A 21226-nucleotide genomic window follows, 5' to 3' on the forward strand; every position below is an offset into this window, starting at 1 on the left:
CTTGGCCTTAAAGGCCTGCTGCTTCCTCTGTAAGCTAGGGACATTCACTTCAGCCTTTGAGACCTGAGACAGACAGGAGCACTTCTGCTCCTGCTATACTTGTTGGTGACCTGTTATGTCTAGATTGCTCTATAGAGGACTGCTCTTGGTTGACATCTTGACACCCTCCAAGTCTTTAGAGCTGCAGTGCATTCTGGGACTCTCTTGGTGGTACCTTGAGGATGTAACAGGGCTAATTGCTGGCATCCTGCCACCACTGAGGGTCTTAGAGTTTCTGCCTTCCTGTTTGGCATTCTACTTTCTCATTTGAACTGTTATTCCTGTGTGGCAAATAAAAGTTGCCCTTTGTTTGTTTGCCCTTTGCTGTCTGCCCACTCTGTTCTTCAAGGAAGGAGAAAAGCAAGAATTTAACAGGAGAATGTTGAAGGTAATTTTTTTTTTTTTTTAGTTGGGGAGATAGCCTAGTGGGTAAAGAACCATGCAAGTGTACAGACATGAGCTCAAGTCACTAGAATCTACATAAAGCTGGGCACAGTAGTGTGTATCTGTACCTCCAATGCTCCTTTGGGGAGACAGACATACACTACTCCCAGGAGCTAAGACATATGTAGTGGCAACACTGAACCTTTGTCAAATAATACAGAAGACAAGGTATGACACTCCAGGCTGTCCTCTGAGTTCTACTCTCATCTAAGGTACATGTAAACCCATGCCCCCTTGTATGTGCACATGTGTCATACATACACACATAGGTATACCCATACACCCATACACAAGCACTTGAGACTTTCATGTAAGATGATGGATAAGACACGTTACCCCTGAAACACTGAAAGAAAACCATCAAGATAATATACAAGAGATTAGTGCTGTGAAGGAACTTAGTGATGGAGAAGAGAAGGGGGGGGGAGGAGTGGGAACTGCAGCAAAAGTGCTGCTCCTCACGTACCCTGGACCTGCAGAATCAGAAAAGGGCAAGATGGGGAGCAAGAGTCTGAGGGAAAGGACTTGCAGCCTCCCCACCCCAAGCATCAGAAAGGCACAAACAAGGAGTCTGCAGAGCCTGTACACTCCCACTCTTCCCTCTCCCACACAGCACCAGGGGAGCCTGCTACAGCCAGAGAGAATCTGAGCATGTCACTGTCCAACTGTAGCAGAAATCCATACATACTCTGTTTCCTATTTTTAATGTCAGTCTCCACTCATAATGGTCTTGCTTTTGTTTGTGTATTGCTCAGTTAGATCTTGGGGTTGTTCAGTGTGTTTCTCCATCTGCCCTCTCATTAGGCTCTTTCTACTGTGCTTTTCAGCACCTCATCTGCTCTACTTACTTTCCACACCTAATCTTAGTAATGAAAGTCTGAGTATACACCATACTACCCTGGTTTGCTTATCACCCAATAGTCGTTTAAGTCAAAGGGCCAGGATTATCACTTATACATTGTATGGTTGGAAGACTTAGCACCTGTGGACATTTAGGACTTCAAACAGACAAGACAAAAGGACTCTCCTTGTCATGTTACAATTAAAACACTAAATATGTGGAACAAACAAAGTATATTGGAAGCAGCAATAAATAAATAAATAAATAAATAAATAAATAAATAAATCACATATAAAGGCAGGTCCACCAGAATAGCAGAAGTGTTTTTCAAATGAAACCTTAAAGCTAAGGTAGCAGAACTAGACAGATATAGTAGCTATTGGTCATAATAAAAGGATGAGACGAAGCCTTTGCATGATAGTAATATGCTAAAGGAGTTCATGACCACGGAGCTTTATAGAGGTCCTTGGAAGAATCCTTCAGACTGAAGATGAACCCATGAAGCTGCATGAACGAACAAGCCACACTAGACAACAAGTATGAGAAGAGGAAAACACCAAACATCCCATAATCAGCACCATGGGAATCAATACATGTCTTTAAATAATAACTACATGTTCATGATCTTGATTCCCCAATCAAAAGACACTGACTGGATGAAAAGTCAGGAACAAATCTATTTGTTGCATCCAGGAAACATAGCTCACCACAGAAGACAGACACTGCCTTAAGGGAAAAGGATGGTAAAAGGTATTCCAAGCAAACACAGAAAGCAAGCAGATGTCTCTGCTCTAACAGTTGACAGAACAGACTGCAAATCAAACCCGGGAGAAAAAAAGTGAAGGGAACAATCTATCACCAATAGGGACATTATAATTCTAAACATGTATGTTCCAAACATGGCTGAAACTACTTCTATAATATACGACAGACATAAAGTCACAGATTACCTCCAGTGCAACAGTAATGGGTGACTTTAGTACCCCACTTTCACCAATTTCCAGGCCAGTTCAACAAAGCATAAAGGAAAATATCTGAATGACACGATAGATATCTATGGGACATTTCATCCAAACACTGCAGAATGTACATTTTTTTTCTCAAAAGCACATAAAACATTCTTGGAAATATAGCATATAGTAGGATACAACACAAATTCTAACAAATTCTACAAATCAAAAGCAATAAAACCTCTAGAGTATATTCAAACTAATGTAGATTAAGCAAACGCTATTGAATATTGAATGGACTCTTGAAAAAAATCAATAAGGAAATAAAAAGTTCCCAGAGTCAAATGAAAGTGAAAACACACTTACCTAAGTCTATGGAATACAACGAAAGCAGTCCTAAAGGGGAATTTTATATCTCTAAGTTTCTATATGAAGAAGTAAGAGAGATCTCAAATAAATAACTTAATGATGTACTTAGGACCTTAGAAAAGTAGTGCAAGGCAAACCCTAAGGCAGTATTAAGAAAGAAATAGAAAATAAAAGGAGAGTAGTAATTAATGAATTGGAAAACAACAACAACAAAATACAAAGATCAATGAAACAAAGAGTTGCTTCTTTGAAAAGATAAACAAGATCCATAAACCTTAGGTAAGCTAACCAGGAGAAAAGGAGAGAAGACCCAAATCAATAAAAGTAGAGATTAAAGGGAAGCCATAGCGACAGCTCCTCAGTGAAGTTCAGACAATCGCTACATCGTGCCTTATCAAAAATATTCCACTAAATTGAAAACTTGAAAATTTTTTTTCTAGATATAGATGACATACCAAAATTAAACCAAGATGAGATAAATTAAGCATGTCTATAACAAGAAGTGAGATCAAAGCAGTAATTTAAAACTCTCACACCTAAAAAAGAACAAGCCCAGATGGATTCCCTGGTGACTTCTACCAGCCCTCTAAGGAATAGCAAGCATCCGTGTTCCCGCAAACTCATCCATGAAATAGGAAAGGGAGGGACACTGCCAAACTCTGTTGATGGAGTTAGTACTGCCCTGATACTCAAACCAGATAAATATAGACAACAACAACAAGAAGGAAGTTATACACCAATCTCTGATGAACATGAACATACATACAAAAGTTTTAAACAAAATACAAACATGAGTCAAGAACACATCACAAATATTATTTATTATGATCAAGTTGGCCTTATTTTAGAGACACAGAGATGGTTTAATGAATGTAAATCAATGACTTATACATTATGTAAATGGACTCAAGGACATATCAGATTCTGATCACAAAAGGCACAGAAAAGGCTTTTGACAGATTCTAGAATCCTTTCATTATAATGGTCATAAAGAAACTCAAAATAAAAGATGTTTTAGTTAGAGATTTTTGTTTGTTTGTTTGTTTTGTGTGTGTGTATGTGTGTGTGTGTGTGTGTGTGTGTGAAACACTATAAACAATAACAACCTGGGTAGGAAAGATCTATTTCACTTTACAGTTTATAGTCCATCATAAAGGGAAGTTAGGGCAGGAACTCAAGGCAAGAGCCTGGACACAGGAGTTGATGCAGAGGCCATGAAAGAGTGCTGGTTATGTGTTTGTACTCATGGCTTGTTCAGCCTGCTTTCTTGTACAACCTAGGACCAGCTGCCCGGGGGTGGTGGGGTGGTGGGTGGCACTGCCCACAGTGGCCTGGGCCCTCTCACAACAATCATTAATCAAGAAAATGTCCTGTAGATTTCCAACAGGCCAATCTGATGGAGACAATTTTCTTAGTTGAGGTTTTCTCTTTCCAGATGGCCTTGGCTTGTGGCAAGTTTACAAAAAATTGACTAGCACAGAAAGGATATTTATCAACACAATAAAGATATCTATCATGAAATATTCATATGGAAGCACAAAAAATGCCAGATAAACAAAACAATGTTGTGCAAAAAGAATTTTTTGGTGTCATCATCATTTGATTTCCATTTATACTACAAAACTGTAGTAATGAAAACAGTATGGCGCTGGTATAAAAACAGGCACATAGATCAATAGAGTAGAACAAAGGACCAAGATCAAAGTTCATGCAAAAATAGCCATATACTTTTTGATAAAGATGCCAAGAACATACATTGGAGGGGAAAAAAACCCAATGTCTTCAACAAATGATTCTGTGGAAACTGTATATCTACATGTAGAAAGACAAAAACCCAAAATCTTTATATCTCATTATGCACAAAAATTAACTACAATGGACCAGTGACCTTAACTCGTGTATTGGGAGAATCAACATAGTAAAAATGGCCATTTTACCAAAAGTAATCTACAGATTTAATACAATTCCAATCAAAATACCCACACAATTCTTTATCGAGCTTGAAAGATCAATTCTCAACTTCATATGGGAAAACAGCAAAAAAAGATCTTCTGGAGGAATCTCCATCCTGGATTTCAAGCTGTATGTAGTTTGTTTTTATTAATTTGTAATAAAAAAATTTGTTAAAAAAAACTTGACCTTTAAAATTGAGGTACCAGGGGCTGGAGATATGGCTGGACAATTAAAAGGTCAGGCTGCTCTTCAGAGAAGCGGGATTCACTCTCTCAATACTCACCCTGCAGGTCATAACCATCTGTACCTTTAGTTCTAGGGGACCGAAGGCCTCTCACACAAGTGGTGGACACACATACAACCAGACAAAAACACTCATACACGTAAAATTAAAGTTGAAGAAATTTTTAAAAATTGAAGTGTCAGTAGGTGAAAGGGCACAATACTATCTAAAATATTTTTACCCGAGACATGGTGTATGGATATAAGAACATCTATCCCATTTTGAATTTCTGCCTTAAGGAGACAAAAAATGATGTTTAATTAATGCTAATAATATTAAGCCTGAAAGTAAAATAATAAACATTAAAAATCTGGGCCTGGTGTTACTCTGCAAAACAAAGCCGCTGAGCATGCGCAGCTGTGCAGACTTTCCTCAACAGTCGCCTAAAAGGAGCTGCGCGCATGCGCAGACTTTCCTCAATGTCATCAATAGGCGCTGCATGCACAAGGAGACTTTTTGTTAAAGGACGTCGAGGAAACTGACGTGCCTTCTTTGTTCCTCGGCTGCCGACCAACCTGAAGCCATGTCCTTGGTCAAAGATGCCACTCTGGACTCTGAGACTTTACAGGTGCTTCAGGATGTGGCTAATCGCCTGCGAATCCACTCAATCAGGGCCACGTGCGCCTGCAACACAGGGCATCCGGGTTCGTGCTGTAGTGCCTCGGAGATCATGGCCGTGCTCTTCTTCCACACCATGAGGTACAAACAAACAGACCCGGAACACCCTGACAATGACCGCTTTGTCCTCTCCAGGGGCCACGCGGCTCCCATCCTCTATGCAGTTTGGGTGGAGGTGGGCAGTATTTGTGATTCCGACTTGCTGAACTTGCGGAAAATCCACTGCGACCCGGAGGGTCATCCCACCCCACGGCTGTCGTTTGTTAATGTAGCCACAGGGTCCCTTGGGCAAGGACTGGGTGTGGCCTGTGGAATGGCCTATACTGGCAAGTACTTTGACAAGGCCAGCTGCCGTGTGTTCTGCCTCATGGGGGATTGTGAGTCCTCCGAAGGCTCTGTCTGGGAGGCCTTGGCCTTTGCTTCCCACTACAACTTGGATAACCTCGTGGCAGTCTTTGACGTGAACCACTTGGGACAGAGTGGCACTGCTCCACTAGAGCACTTCACAGACGTCTATGAGCAGCGCTGCCAAGCGTTTGGGTGGAATACCCATGTGGTGGATGGTCACGATGTGGAAGCCCTCTGCCGGGCCTTCTGGAAAGCGACTCAAGTCAAGAGCAAACCTACTGCCCTGATTGCCAAGACCTTCAAGGATAAGGGTATTCCAGATGTTGAGGATGCAGAAAATTGGCATGGAAAGCCTATGCCCAATGTCAGAGCTGATGGAATCGTCAGATTCATTGAGAGTCAGATACAAACAAACAGAAGTCTCACGCCAAAGCCCTCTGTTGAAGACTCATCCCAGATCAGCCTCTCCAGTATAAAAACGACCTCTCCGCCTCCATATAAACTGGGTGATGTGATAGCTACTCGGGAAGCATATGGCTTGGCTCTGGCTAAATTGGGCCACTCTAACAAAAGAGTTATTGTTCTAGATGGCGACACAAAAAATTCCACCTTTTCAGAGATGTTTAAGAAAGAACACCCTGGGCGTTTCATAGACTGCTTTATTGCTAAACAAAACATGGTAAGTGTGGCCCTGGGGTGTGCTACACGAGGACAGACTCTTGTTTTTGTTAGTACCTTTGCTGCCTTCCAGACCAGAGCCTTTGATCAGATCCAAACCGCAGCTGTCTGTCAGACCAGCATCAACTTGATTGGTTCCCACTGCGGGGTGTCTGTTGGAGAAGACGGGCCTTCCCAGATGGCGCTGGAGGACCTAGCCCTCTTCAGAAGCGTTCCTCACTGCACTGTTTTCTATCCAAGCGATGCTGTCGCTACAGAGCACGCTGTTTATCTGGCAGCCGTCACCAAAGGAGTGTGCTTCATCCGCACCAGCCGGCCCCAAACTGCAGTGATTTATACTTCACAGGAGAACTTTGTGATTGGACAGGCCAAGGTGATCCGCCGCAGTGCAGCTGACAAGGTGACAGTTATTGGAGCAGGAGTCACACTACATGAAGCTGCCGACGAGCTTTCTCAACAAGGGATTTCTGTTCGTGTCATTGACCCCTTCACTATCAAACCCCTGGATGCTGCCACCATCATCCGAAGTGCCAAAGCCACAGGTGGCCGGATCGTCACAGTGGAAGATCACTACCGAGAAGGTGGCATTGGCGAAGCCGTGTGTGCGGCTGTCTCCAGAGAGCCTGACATCATCGTTCGTGAGCTTGTAGTAAGGGGAGTGCCTCGAAGTGAGCAACCTAGTGAGCTGCTGGAAATGTGTGGAATCAGTGCCAGACACATCATAGCAGCTGTGAAGGATGTCATAATGAAATAGCTTATTTCTTCATATATCAAGGTTATTTGCTCTGGTCTTAAACACTAATACCTTTGTGTTTCACTTATGTTTGTTATAGAAAACATCTCTTATATGGTTATGCTGTTCTTAAAACATCATTGTTGGATACTTTTATTAGGAAAGAAAACCTGAGCTAACATTCTGTTAAATTGACAAATGCCACACCTGCTTTTTAGTTGCTAAGGTGAATTATAAGTTTTTAAGTTTCAAAGTAGACAACAAGAACACTTAGTTACAAAATTTTGTGATAACCAACTGGGATTGGGATAATGCAGATGTAACTGCTTATCCAAGGTGTATGTTTTTTTTTTTTTTTTTTTGTAAGTTAAGGGATATGTGGATTAAATTTAGACTTCATTAGTCCAGATTCTGAAGCCAATGTGGCCATTTGTATAATGGCATTGCCATGCCCTGCCTTCTCCGGTTGCTATTTGATGGGCTACTGTGGAATTTCCTCCAAAGTTCGCAGAATCATCTGTAACATGAAGCTTATCTTTAAAATCATAAAGACAAAGTAAGTCATAGAATTCAGGCTTCTATACTATGCCTTTCTGAAAAATAAGTCTAATAAAACCATTAGTTTTCTTTTTGTTGCTGTTATAAAATACTTAGGAAAAGTAACTTGGAGAAGAAAGGGTTTATTTCAGCTTACAGTTTACAGTCCATCATGAAGGAAAATCAGGAACCCAGTGGCAGGAGCTAATGCAGAGACCAAATAGGAATGCTGTTCATTTGCTTGTTCCCTGTGGCTTTCTTGGTTTGTTTTTTTACACATCCCAAAACTACCTGCTCACCTTTGACTTGGCCATCCCATGATAATTACTAATCATGAAAGTGCCCCCAAACCTGATCTTAGGTCAGCCTAATGGAAGTAATTCTTCCACTGGAATTCCCTCTTCTCAGGTGATTCCAGTTTGTGCCAAGTTGACAAAAAAACTAACCAGCACAGGTCATGAACTGGAAGTATTAGATAAAGAATTATTGAATAAACCAAATTCTTCTTTGCTGAGGCAAAAGGGAGTTAATACTATGTGGTTCTGCCAGGAAACAGAATGATGGAGAGAAATGAATTGCTCAGCAACACTGACACTGGGTTCAGCTCTGGGCCAGATAGCTAGCAGGGGAATGTGAGAGGCTCTGAGAGCCTAACTCAGGCTGGGTAGTGTGCATAAGCAAATGTGGGAGAGGGAGAAGAGAATTGTGGAATCACTGCCCCCGGGGGTGTCTCTAGACTGAACCATTGATGCAAGGGGAGCACAGGACAGAGACTGCCTGCTAGATATGGTGACAGCTTGTTAGGACCCTCCAGTGTGAGCATCTGCTCTTGCCAGTGTCCCCCAAGCACTCAGCTGAAAGCTTTCCACATCTGTACCATTTGGGGTTCCCTTTTCACAATACTTTCATGCTGCACCAATAGTCTCCTTATTCATGTCACTTAGAATTTATGTGCTGAAAACTAGTCAGCAATATCATCAATGAGATTAGTGGTCCATTTTTCAGTCTCTAAATCCTGCCCCTAGCATCTTGCATCTTCTACTGCAAGAGACCACAGCCCAGACCTACCATCTGCAAAACAGGAAGGCAGCCATGCTAGACACTGAGTCTTCTAGAGCTTTGATGTTGAACTTCCCAGATTCCAGACCTGTGAACTGCTGCTTTTTGTAAGCTTCTCAGCTTATGGTCTCATCAGCACGTCCCGGACCAATGTAGCAAGTGATAAGCTATAAACAAAACAGCAATAGCACAGTATATTTTCCTTTCTACAACTTCAAGGTTGTAGAAAGGTTCTGAAGTTTACTTTGGGTCTTATTACATACTCTTTGGAGAAGCACAGGAAAAGGAATTAGTGAAGACAAACCTGAAAGAGTATGTGTAGTTAGCCCACTCTGACGGGTGATGACATTTTGATGACTTGTTATAAGTGGAAAGATTGAGATTTTGAACTGAAATATTTCATAAGTGACATGTTTGGATAAGGAACAACAACAGAAAGTCATTGGTGAACAAGTGACTTGTCACTAAAATGGGCACAAATGCAAAGTCACAGTGCCTGGTATCAACACTAGGTTATGGCAGCCACCTGTTGCGGTACCCTTCTTATTGAGGAGGTGGGTGTGTCTGTATGTTTTATTGTTGATTATTGTACCAGCAGAAAGATGACCAGATTCTGGTATTGTTGTTTCTGTGGACCACCACTGGGTTCCTATTTGTAAATGCTTGTCCTTTCACACCTGCTCAAAACACGAAGGTCAGGCAGCTCTTATTGCCTAAAGGCAACCTAAGAGATGGTCTTAGAATTGTCTTATTTCTGGTTGGTTACAATAAAGAACTGACAGCCAATAAATAGCTGGGGTAGGAAGTAGGGAGGGTGCAAAACTTCTGGGCAGGCAGACAGACAGGAATGACAGAAACAGAGGTGGGAGAGATTCCGGGTAGACTTGGAAGGGATCAGAAGGGAGACCAGAGCAGAGCAGAGAGATTAAGAGCTAAGAGCTAGCCACTGTGGCAGGGACGCAGAGCAGGAAGTTGGGCTAAGTCAGTAGGTAGCTGAGAGACTGCCTCAGCTAAAGGCCAAGAGCTTTATATAGAAGTCTCATTTATACTGCAAGCCAGTCGCGAAAGCCCTGCAATAGCCAGCAGGCTGGGAGATGATTCTCAAAGGTTATATTAAGACCGATGAGGTTTCATGCAAAGTGACAGTTGGCTAGTTACCCAAAGAACCACTGAGAAAATTCACTCAAATTTGACTCTTAAATCCCTGTGTTGGCTGGCTGGCTTGCTTGCTTTCTCACCAAATTTTATTTTAAATTTCCTTTCTTTCTTTAAATCTTTTCAGACTCTTATCTCCTAGCTGTCACCCGTCCACATCTTCCCCGTTTTGTTTTTGTCACATATGGGGACACCCACACAGTTCTCAATTACTCACCACGAATAAGTCTAAGTACTGAAGAATCAACTCACTGATGGAGAGTCACTGTGCTCAATGAACCGAAATTAGGGATGCTTACAGTTGGAAAATACAATTAAAGTCAACATAGTCACTGTAGTGCTGATCACTTCTGTAAAGCTACAGTTACCTGACCTAGCATTTTGCCACTTAATTGCACACTTTGGGGTTTCTGACAGTAAATTTGAAAAACCAAACTAAATTCATAGTGGCCATACTCATCTGACTACAGTGATTTGTGTATATCCTGTACTGAACACACATTCCTGTTCTCATGAGTCATTTTTTCACTGTGTAGTATAGTCCATTAATATGCCTTTTTAAAGTTTAAGTTTATGCTTATGATTGGGGTTTTTTTTTCAGGGATGCAATGTTGGCTTAACATTTTAAGGTCAGTTGATATAACATACCATATTAACTAAATAAGGACTACACCCCATGAGTAGCTTAATAGATGCAGAAAAGGCATTACACAAAACCCAATACCCATGCATTATAAAAAAAAAAAAAATGCAGACTAGGTGGAAGTAGAGAGGTCCTTCCTAACATGTGTGGGAAACTCGCAGTTGATACCACATATAATGCCGGAAGATTGAACACTTTCTCCCAAGATGGACAATAGTGCTAGCTCTGTTCTTGGCTCAACATTAGACACCTTAAGAGAGACTAAACTGGCTGAGCTTGCATTACTTGCCTGGTTCCTTATATTATGGGCAGCCAATGGGGTCTAACTCTGGGCATTGGTGGGAGGCAGGGACCAGACTCAGTAGGGAAAATTCAGATGCTTTTGGGAAGGGCCCAGATTCTAAACGGTCAGCTAAGTATAGACTTACAGTAAGACCTTCTCAATTTTAAGTGTCTTGATGTTTTTTTCCCCACCGACAAGCTTTTCAAAATGTATCTGATTATTCAGATAATTTTGAGTGTGTGCAAGTCTGGGATACGCATGTATGTGTACCTGTTTCCGTGTATGGAGTCCAGAGATCAAATTTAGGTGTCTTCCTCAATCACTTCTCTACCTTAAAAGTTTCTGAGTGAGCATGGAGCTCACCAAGTGTCCAGACTAGCTGTCACAAGCCCCCAAGCTCCTCCCGTCCCCACCTTCTGGCACTGGGATTACAGATGTGCACCACTGTGCTCAGTTTTGTTTTGTTTTGTTTTGACTTGTGTGCAGGAAATCTGAACTTGGGTCCTCGTGCTTGTGCGGCAAGCACTTTCCCTCCTGCGCCATTCCCTCAGCCCTAGGATAATGTTAAAGCTCCTAGTTAGGAACATCCGTGTTATTGAAGATCTGTGGTTAGTGTATTTTGAAATAGAGGCGGTTGCCTAGACTCCCAGATACTGCCTTTCCTAGTAGATCACGTGCATGGCGACTCTGGCCTTCTGAGGGCAGGAGGAGGAAAGCCAGCAGGGTGTGTCAGGTTTCCTATTTCTAGTTGGTAAACCACCGCCTCGGCCTCATCTTGTTACATCTTACAGAATTATTTTTTAGTTACCTTCCTTGTTGCTCAGACAATGTAGCTGACAGAGGCAACTCAAGAAAGGGAGGGTTTGTTTTGGCTCAGAGTTTTAGCGGAGAGTCACTATTGTGGAGAAGGAGTAGCAGCTGCAGCCAGAATCTGGAAACAACCCGGATGTCCCTCAATTGAGGAATGGATAAACTGTGGTACATTTATAGAAGGGAATACTACTCATCTATTAAAAACAAGGAAACCTTGGAAATTTGCAGGCAAATGGATGGAACTAGAAAAAAAAATCATCCTGAGTGAAGTAACCCAGACTCAGAAAGACACACATGGTATATACTCACTTATTAGTGGATATTAGCCCAACATAGATGTTCTCTGAGACTCCACTCAGGGGGGATCCAGACAGATACTGGGACTCTGGGCCTGCACAAACTGATGTGCCAACCAAGGACAAAGCATGCAGAGTATCTAGAAGCTTTGTTCATATGTAGCTCATTCTCCGTGTGTGTGTGTGTGTGTGTGTGTGTGTGTGTGTGTGTGTGTGTGTGTGTGTGTGTTGAGGGGGAGGTACTGCCTCTGACATGAACTCTGGTGCCTGCTATTTGATCACTGCCCCTTGGCCTGGCGGTCTTGCAGGCACACAGAGGAAGGAGATGCAGGCTATTCTAAAGAGACCTGATAGACTGTGATCAGATGGTGGGGGAGGAGCCCCCCTCCCCAAGGTCCAGGGGAGAGGAATAGGGCGGAAGAGGGAGGGAGAGTGGGAATGGAAAGATAAGAGCGAGGGGATAAGAATCAGGAAGTGAAGAGAAATGAATGCATCCTGCCACTCTACTGCCTCCCTCCTTTACCCCTCTCAGCATGGAACCTCAGCCCATGGGATAGCACTGGCCACATTCCACGTTTGGGCTAAGTCTTGTCTCATCCATTGAGCATCTTTAGAGGACTACACACACCCACCCCACACCCACACCACACCCACCCCACACCCACCCTACCCCCACACCACCACCACCACCACACCACACAAATCCAGCAACAGTGAAGATGACTGTGTGTTGCTACCAGCAGCCCTCTTCCTCCAGCTGGATGGCTTTGTTACTTCCTGTTTCTCAGCCTGGACTTAGAATGAATCTTTGGAGCATCCAGGTGTACTTGGCATTAGCATGGCTGGTCATTATCAGTTAAGCTGCAGGCAGCTTAAGTACTCTTTCCTTCCTCATTGCTTCTCAGTGTTGAGCCAACTTCTCTTTCTGGGGTCACCATGGAAAGAGATGTGTAAGACACCATCTTTAAGTTACTCCTTCAAAGTCTTCATGAAGCCTTAAAGTAGACATTTCGGCAAGGCTATGAATTCATTTTAGTGATATTTCCATATCATGTTTTTTTTTTTTATTCTTACAAGTTTCAGCAGAGTAAATAATTTCAGATAAGAAATTTCATTATTTTATCACTGTACTTTGAATCTTGACAATGTTATTGGAAATGTGCGTTTAAACCGGGAGTGCACACCTTTAATTCCAGAACTTGGAAGGCAGAGACAGGCAGATCTTTGTGAGTTCAAAGCTAGCTTGGTCTACATAGTGAGTTCCAGGCCTACCAAAGAGATCCTGTATAAACTTTAAAAGAAAGAAAGAAAGAAGAAAGATAGAGAAAATGTACCTAATTTTCCAAAAGTCCTCCAGGAATAATCTTAACTCTCCAGGTACCTCTTGCCCGGGTCCCACCTGTCTCTCTAGCTTCCTATTTTGATAACACTCTGTAAAAATCCTTCACTTAAGTGATTTTGCACAAACAGCCATTTTTAGATCTTTCATCTGTCCCTTCACATTTTCTATTCTTACCAACTGTAATGTTCCTTATATGGATAACTTATCTATCCAATATTAGCTCAAAGAGTATCATGTATTTCTCAGACTGTGCCTCTCCCTCTCCAATCCTTATCTCCTCATGCTTGCATCCGTGACACACCCTGAAGTCACATTCCCGGAGCACACTCATCACACTGTTCTGTAATCCTTGCTTTGCTAGTCTATTTCCACTGTGGAAAGTCTTAGGAAATGGTATTACCCAGGGTTCTCCAGACAAGTAGAATGGTTAGGACAGATATATAGATAGGAAGATAGATAGATAGACAGACAGACAATGATAGATACAAAGATAAAATGATTGATAGATGAATAGACACATACACAGATAAATACACACACAGATAGTTACATACACAGATAGTAAATGGTAGACATATAGATGTCTGTAAAGATAGATGATACATAGATAGATAGATGATAGATAGATAGATAGATGATAGATAGATAGATAGACAGATAGATGGATGGATAGATAGATAGATAGATAGATAGAAGACAGACAGACAGTGTGAGTGATTGACTCACATGGAGGCTGAGACATCTCACAATCTGCTATCTGCAGGCTGAAAAGCCAAAGAAAATGGTGGTATAACCTCTAGTTTAGCTCTGAAGCCCTGAGAACCAGACCCATCAATGATAGAAAGTCTAGGCCAGGTTCCAAGGCCTAGGCAGCAGAGGGCTGATGGCAGAAGGCCCTTCTCTGAAGGCAAGGCTCCAGAAACCGGCATCGCCACTCTGAGGGCAGGAGAAGGTGGATATTTGAGCAGAGGACTGCCTTGTCTCAGCCCCTGGCATGTCCAGGACTTCTATAATTTGATGCAGCCATCTGTACTCATAAGGCTATTCTCTTTTCCTGGTCTCAGCACTCAAATACTAACCTCTTCTGGAAATATTCTGACAGAAATATCCCCAGTTGACATCTGTGCATTCTGTTGCCCAGTCAAATTGACACATAATTAACCATGGCAGGCATGCATCTTAAATCCTTTTGGATCTGCACTGGTTGGTATTATGTAACATTAAAAAATTCACGTGGCTCAGGGAGCTGAACCAATCATGTTACTATTCTTTAGGTTAAAGGGCTAGGTCTGAGCATGTTAGTTTTATTGATCTTGATGATAATGATGCCTTTGATATTAGGGTCAAATCAAAAGGCACCGTCTATATTTGATAACTCTTCCTAGAGCTGATCAAAGGCCCATGGACCTTTGATATCAGACTAAAGTAAGAAAAAAAAAAGCCCTAAGATATAATTTAAATTTTATTTGTGTGTATGAGTGCATGTATGCCACATGTGTCATCGAGGAGGGCAGAAGAAGGTGTCTAATCCCCTGGGGCTCAAGTTTCAAGAGGTGGTGAGCCCTCTCACATGGCTGCTGGGAACTGAACTTGGATCCTTTGGAAGAGCAGGGAGCACTCTTAACTGCTGAGCCATCTCAGTAGGCCCCAAAATAGACTGTTTAATAACAGTTCAGTTTAATATTTATTGTATGTCTCCATGTAAGACGCTTATTACTAAGATGTTGGTTCACTTTCAACCAAATATTGAATTTTGTGGCAGTACAAACTTTTATTATGAGAATGTTTTAATTTTTTGCATAAATAGATCTTAACTCTAAGGCTATGCTCATAAATGCCAAATCTTCTACTAGAACATATACAAAAAAATTGGAAAACTATGAAATAAAATTTCCTAGGAAGAATTTTAACCATACACAAAAAATTACCTAATAAAATTCTAGGCATCCATGATTTGAAGTCTATCTTTTGATTTTACATGTTGTTCAAATTCAGTGGGAATCTGTTCATTTCATGCCACCATTCCAGGTAGCCACAATGGAAAATTGCAGGATGTGTCAGTATCACCCTGAATGTGTGTGACCTTACCTAGTCTCAGAAGCCAAGCAGGGTCAGGTCTGGTTAGCTTTGGATGTCAGGGGGAAAAAAAAATCTCAAAATGTGCCGTGCTGAGCCACACCAAATGTCAATAAGGCATTTGCACAGCCAGGAGCATCTGCACTGTTACAGGAGGAAGCTGCTTTAGCAGGCTATAGAGCAGCAGGTCCACTCATCATATATTATAAAAATATGCTAGTGCTGAAGAGATGGCTCAGTCAGTAAAGTGCGTGCCACAAAGGCATGAAGACCTGACTTCAGGTCTCTAGTTAAAACAACTGGTGTGCTGGGATACATGTACAGTCAGAGTGACACAGAAGCAAAGCCAGGAGGATCTCTGGGGCTTGCCAGCTAGCCAGTCCAGCCAACTGGTGAGCTCCAGGTTCAGTGATGGACTCTGTCTCAAAACAGAAGATGAAGAGTGATAGAAGACGACACGTGACCTCAATCTCTGTCTTCTACACACAGGCACATTCTCCACACAAGTGCTCACACATGTTCACACACGTGAGATATGTAGGATTAAAACGCTGAAAGTGGGGTAGATGTTCAGTTGATAGTGCCTGTTCTGCACTTGATGCTCTTACAGAGGACTGGAATTTGGTGCCCAGTACACATATTGGGTAGCTCACAATCTTCTGTAATTCTAGCTCCAGGTGATCTGATGCCCTCTTCTGGCCTCATTGGGAGGTGTATGGACACTCCCCCTCCTCCTGGCCTCTCCTCACCCCCCACCCAGAGAGAGAGAGAGAGAGAGAGAGAGAGAGAGAGAGAGAGAGAGAGAGAGAGAGGAGAGAGAGATTTTTGTAAAAATTTGTTACTATTTGGAATGCCTTCATACCCTCATCAACTAGCACAGCTCAAGTGAGCATGTACAAAGTCAAAGGCATGCATAGAAGAAAGACGCATGCAAAGTAGACGGTGAATGAAGACATGCTAGTAAGACAGTATGGATGCCAACAGTCTGATTCCACACGGCAACTAACTTGTAGGAAACCATCACTGCTTAAATTTGGGCCTTACTGTCTGTACTAATTTCCCTGCAGAACAGAAATGCCTTGCCTCACAGTTCTGGAGGCAGGAGTTGGAAACAGAGGGGTCAGCGGGACCAGGCTTCTTTGAGTCTCTAGAGGAAGGACCTCTTCTGTTCCTTCCATCTCCTCTTAGCCCTGGGTGGTCCTTGGTTTGTGGCATCATACTCCCCATCTCTGCTCCATCTTTTCGTAGCACAGTTCCATGTCTCTCCACATCATTCCACCATGCTTCTATACACAAACCCTCACTTCCTTGTTATGAATCCTATAGGATTTGGGACCACTGCAGACACCTGAAGTGATTAAATCTTGGATAATGATATTATCAAATAAGATATGTTTGGAAATGCCAGGAGGTTACAAAAGCAGAGTCTACAATATCTGGAAAGTCGGCACTTTTTTTTTTTTTTTTTATGGCTAACCACCTATCTATGTCTGGCCAGATTTTATTCACAGGCTAAATTCAAAATACCATTTCTTAACAGACTAAGTTTAAAAGCCCATATGAGGATTCAGCTGTCTTCTGTGAAGGGCAACAGAGAGATTTGTTTTTTTGACAAATGTCAAACTAGGTGGCTGTGCTCATTGGTTTATTTTAAGGGAAAAAAAAAACCACCAATCTTTATAAAATGTGTTATTTATATTAATATGTGACAGGCTTATCATTTCCTTAACTACAATTTTAACTTATGATATGGAAAATATTGATAGATGCAGATAAAACTTGATGATGCTTCTTAGAGAGGAGAGATCTTGAACAGTTTTTAAGCCTTTGCTTTAGGGATAGTAGTAACCCTGGGTAGTCAATAACTTCTCTGAAGCTCGAATGTCCCTGAAGTCTGTTGAATTAGTGGCTTTTCCCCTTGCTGTGACCGAACGCCAGACAGAAACAGCTTAAAGGAGGAAATGTTTCCTGGGGTCCATGCTTGCAGATGATTCAGCCCATCATGGCTGGAAGGACATGGTGGAGTGGGGGCACTGCTTAGCAGGCCAGGAAGCAGGAAGAAGGGAGGGCCGAGACTGTCAGGATTCTTCTTTCCCCCACTAATCCCGCCCAAGTCTCCCATTCGTGGGATGGTGTCATGCACCCTAAGGTGGGGGAAAGTCTTTTTCCGTTCAGTCAATGTCTTCTGGAACTGTCTTCACAGACACACCCACAAGTGTGCCTTAAACTCCGAGGTGACCCTGATCCAGTGGGGTTGACGATGAAGACTAAAAGTTGTCAACTCCAGAGACTGTCTAGTTCCTGGCTTTCTCATTGTCATATTTTGTCTGGCTCCACAGAATCCAACCATATAAATGGGTAGTTTAGGACTTAGGAAAGGACTACAGTGAATCCCTTATGTAGATTTTGGCAGCCATTTTTTTCTGGGTAGCTTCCTGCTCTCTGGCTGTCTACTCTTCAAGTGTTGGCTGCTCCAGGCTGTCTCGTCAGTTCTGTGTCCCCCATCTGCTTCCAACATCGGTAACCGACTCTGGATAGAAAGCCGAGAGTCTGCAGGGCTCTTTGCACTTCCTTCACAGGGATCATCTCTCTTGTGCTATCTTTGCCAGATTCCTGGAAACATTTGTCTCCTACAGGTCCCTCAGTTTTCTAGTTACATAAGTTAGTCAGGCCCTGTGGTGACCCGTGTTTTGTCAAGCTAGTTTCATTTGGGAAGAAGGACCTCGATTGAGAAAATGCCCCCAGCAACTTGTCCTGTGGGCACATTTTTGATTAGTGATTGATAAAGACAGACTCACGTCACTGTAGCAAATGCCGCCCCTTAGCTAGTGGTTCTGAGTGGTTTAAAAAAGCAGCGTGAAGCCGGGCGTGGTGCCGCACGCCTTTAGTCCCAGGCTGTGAGTTCGAGGCCAGCCTGGTCTACAAAGTGAGTCTAGGACAGCCAAGGCTACACAGAGAAACCTTGTCTCGAAAAACAAAAACAAAAACAAAAACAAAAAAACAAAAAAAGGCAGCGTGAGCAAGCCCTAATGGGGAAGGCAGTCAGCTGCACCCCTTTATGGCCTCTGCTTCAGTGCTTGCCTCTGGGTTCTTGCGTTGGGTTCCCCACACTGACTTCCTTCCATGATGGACTGTGATATAACCTGCTGTTATTCATGGTGTTTATCACAACAACAGAAACCTCAACTAAGACAGTAATGTCCTGTATGAAGACATGGAAGTCTATTTCCAAACTCAGAAATTTTACCTAGTTGTGTTCAGATTATACTTTTAATTTCAGACAAACGTACTTAACCAACATCAAAACCAATTTACGTGGAGTTCACATTGTATGGAACATATGAGTCCGATGGGCTTTAGATCAAGAACTGCCTGTGTGTGCTGAATAAACTTCCCCCTCAAGAAAGTACCACATGATGCAGGAAGAATGTAAATTATGGATGGTTTTCCTATGCTTAGTCTCCCTGAAGGAGACTCTGAGGTGAAGATTTTAGTGGAAGTGGCCTATTTTGGAACACAATTTCTAGAAAGATGGGGTTGGTGGGGAGCGGGTAGTGAGTGAGAAAGGATGACAGAAAAGAAAGTGGAGTCCAAATGTCGCCTCGCTGCAACTGTGGCCAGCTGCAGGATCAGCAGAGGATGTCCTCACCAGTTCCTGTCACTCACTGGCTGATGGCTGCTTCTGGCGAGTGTGAGTTCCGGCATCTTACTCGAGAAGGCACAGTAGGATATGGAGACCAGAAAATACACCCAGGGAATGGAAGGTGGAAGCTGGAAGTGTGTGCAGAAGTGGTAATGGATAAGGAAGCCTGGACAGGACAGCAGCAGCTTCTGTTACAATACTTTGGTTGTGTGTGTGTGTGTGGGTGGGGTGGTCTTACACCTTTACTAAGAATCAACCAACGGTGCTGACAAGAAAGGTAAATGGACCCAATAGGTTATATATACATGCACCCATATACAATCATATACATATATAAATGTGTGTGTACATATAACAATAATTAAAGAGGAGATTGTTAATTTGGAAGGGAACATGGTAGGTGTGGGGGAGGGGGAGGAGGGCTAAGAGACGCAGTGTTCATGTGTGAAGTCCCCCCCCCAAAACATTGGAAAAATTGAATTAAATTTTCATCTTCCTAAAAACATATGAACTTGAAGGGCTGGAAAGATGGCTCAGAGGTTAGGAGCAGTGACTGCTCTGCTCTTCCAAAGGCCATGAGTTCAATTCCTAGCAACCACATGGTGGCTCACAACCATCTCTTCTGGCCTGCAGGCAGAATGCTGTATACATAATAAATAAATAAATCTTTAAAAAAATATGAACTTGAAGTTTAACAATAGTACGGATGTGAGTGAGGAGGTGGTGGCGCACGCTTTTAATCCCAGCACTCAGGAGGCAGAGCCAGGTGGATATCTATGAGTTCAAGGCCAGCTTGGCCTATGGAGTAAGTTTCAGGGCAGCCAGGGCTGCACAGGGAAATCTTATCATGTCCCATGCTCTAAAGCAAAATATAGGTAAGGAAGAAGAGGAGGAGAAGGAGGAAGAGGAGGAGGCAGCAGAGGAAAGCAATGTGTCATTCCTTTCGGAATACTTGAGTTGAAAAGACTTGTGTCAACCACTTTGATGTCACATAACTTTTAACGTTTAAAGCAGTATTTGTTTGCTTGCTTGCTTTAGTTTTTCAAAACAAGGTTTCTCTGTGTAGCCCTGGCTGTCCTGGAACTCACTCTGTAGACCAGGCCGGCCTCAAACTCACAGAGATCCATCTGCATCTGCCTCCTGAGTGCTGGGATTAAAGGATAAACCACCACCAACACACTCAGTATTTACTTTTAATGACAAAATAGTCTTTCCCTCTACACCACCATTTATCTTGGAGTTTAACGAATGTTCTTCTTTATTTCTAGGCTACATTATTAAAGATGTAATGTGCCATTGCTCTTTTCATCCTTGCCTTCTGTACTCTTCAACACTAAAGCAGCAGCAGCACTTACAATCACATTACATTCGTCTTAAAAACCTTCCAATGAAGTCCAGCAGAGCTTTCTGCAGTGGTGGAGTCACCAGGCAGCCATCAGCTGCCCATCACTGTGGACACTGAGCACACATGGTTAGGGCTGACATCCTGGGTGGCCCGTCCCACTGGCCTTCTGGAGCACTGCGTAAGTAAAAGCTGTCTTTGCAATGTCTGTCACTGCCTGTCCTGCTTAGAATTTTGCCAATTTGACATAAGTCAGGGTCACTTGGGAAGAAGGAATTTTAATTGAGAAAATGCCTCCAGCAGATTGGCCCAGAGGCAACTCTGTGGGTCATTTTCTTTGTTAATAGCTGATGTGGGAGGGTCTGGACCAATGTAGGTGATTCACCCCTGGCAGATGGTCCTGGCTTGTATAAGAAAGAGGGATAAACAAGACTTGTCAAGCAAGCCAGTAGGCAGCATCCCTCCATGGCCCATTCTAATTCCTTCCTACATGTTTCTGCCCTGACATCACTGGGTGATGGACTGTTAGCTGCATCATGGTCATGAGCTGCTCTTGGTCATGGTCTTTATCACACCAATAGACATCTGACTAGGATGCGGCCCCTTCCACACCTCTAGCCTCGTTTCCTCCCCGTGCCCCTCACTCTCTCTGTAGCTGCATTGTCTTGTTAAGCTTGTTGCTCCCACATGCTTCTTGCATTCCCTGCTTTCAGTGTTCTTTAAATATCCTTATGGCTCAGTTCCTCACTTGGCTTAATTGCAGAGTTTAGAACATTTACAT

General features: G+C 42.8%; 1 protein-coding gene across 1 annotated transcript; it reads left to right on the forward strand.

The window, feature by feature from the left end:
• The first annotated feature begins 5370 nt into the window (after positions 1-5370).
• On the forward strand, positions 5371-7277 carry LOC127210088 (transketolase-like protein 2). The gene has a single exon (XM_051169783.1). It carries the CDS (start codon positions 5403-5405, stop codon positions 7275-7277), a length of 1875 nt encoding a protein of 624 aa, XP_051025740.1. The 5' UTR covers positions 5371-5402.
• The last annotated feature ends 13949 nt before the right edge of the window (positions 7278-21226 follow it).

The sequence above is a fragment of the Acomys russatus genome, chromosome 27, assembly GCF_903995435.1.
Source record: "Acomys russatus chromosome 27, mAcoRus1.1, whole genome shotgun sequence".
NCBI lineage: Eukaryota > Metazoa > Chordata > Mammalia > Rodentia > Muridae > Acomys > Acomys russatus.

What these genes read in the sequence shown, in the direction of transcription:
- LOC127210088 (XM_051169783.1), top strand. Translation starts at nt 5,403, where the DNA reads ATGTCCTTGGTCAAAGATGCCACTCTGGACTCTGAGACTTTACAGGTG.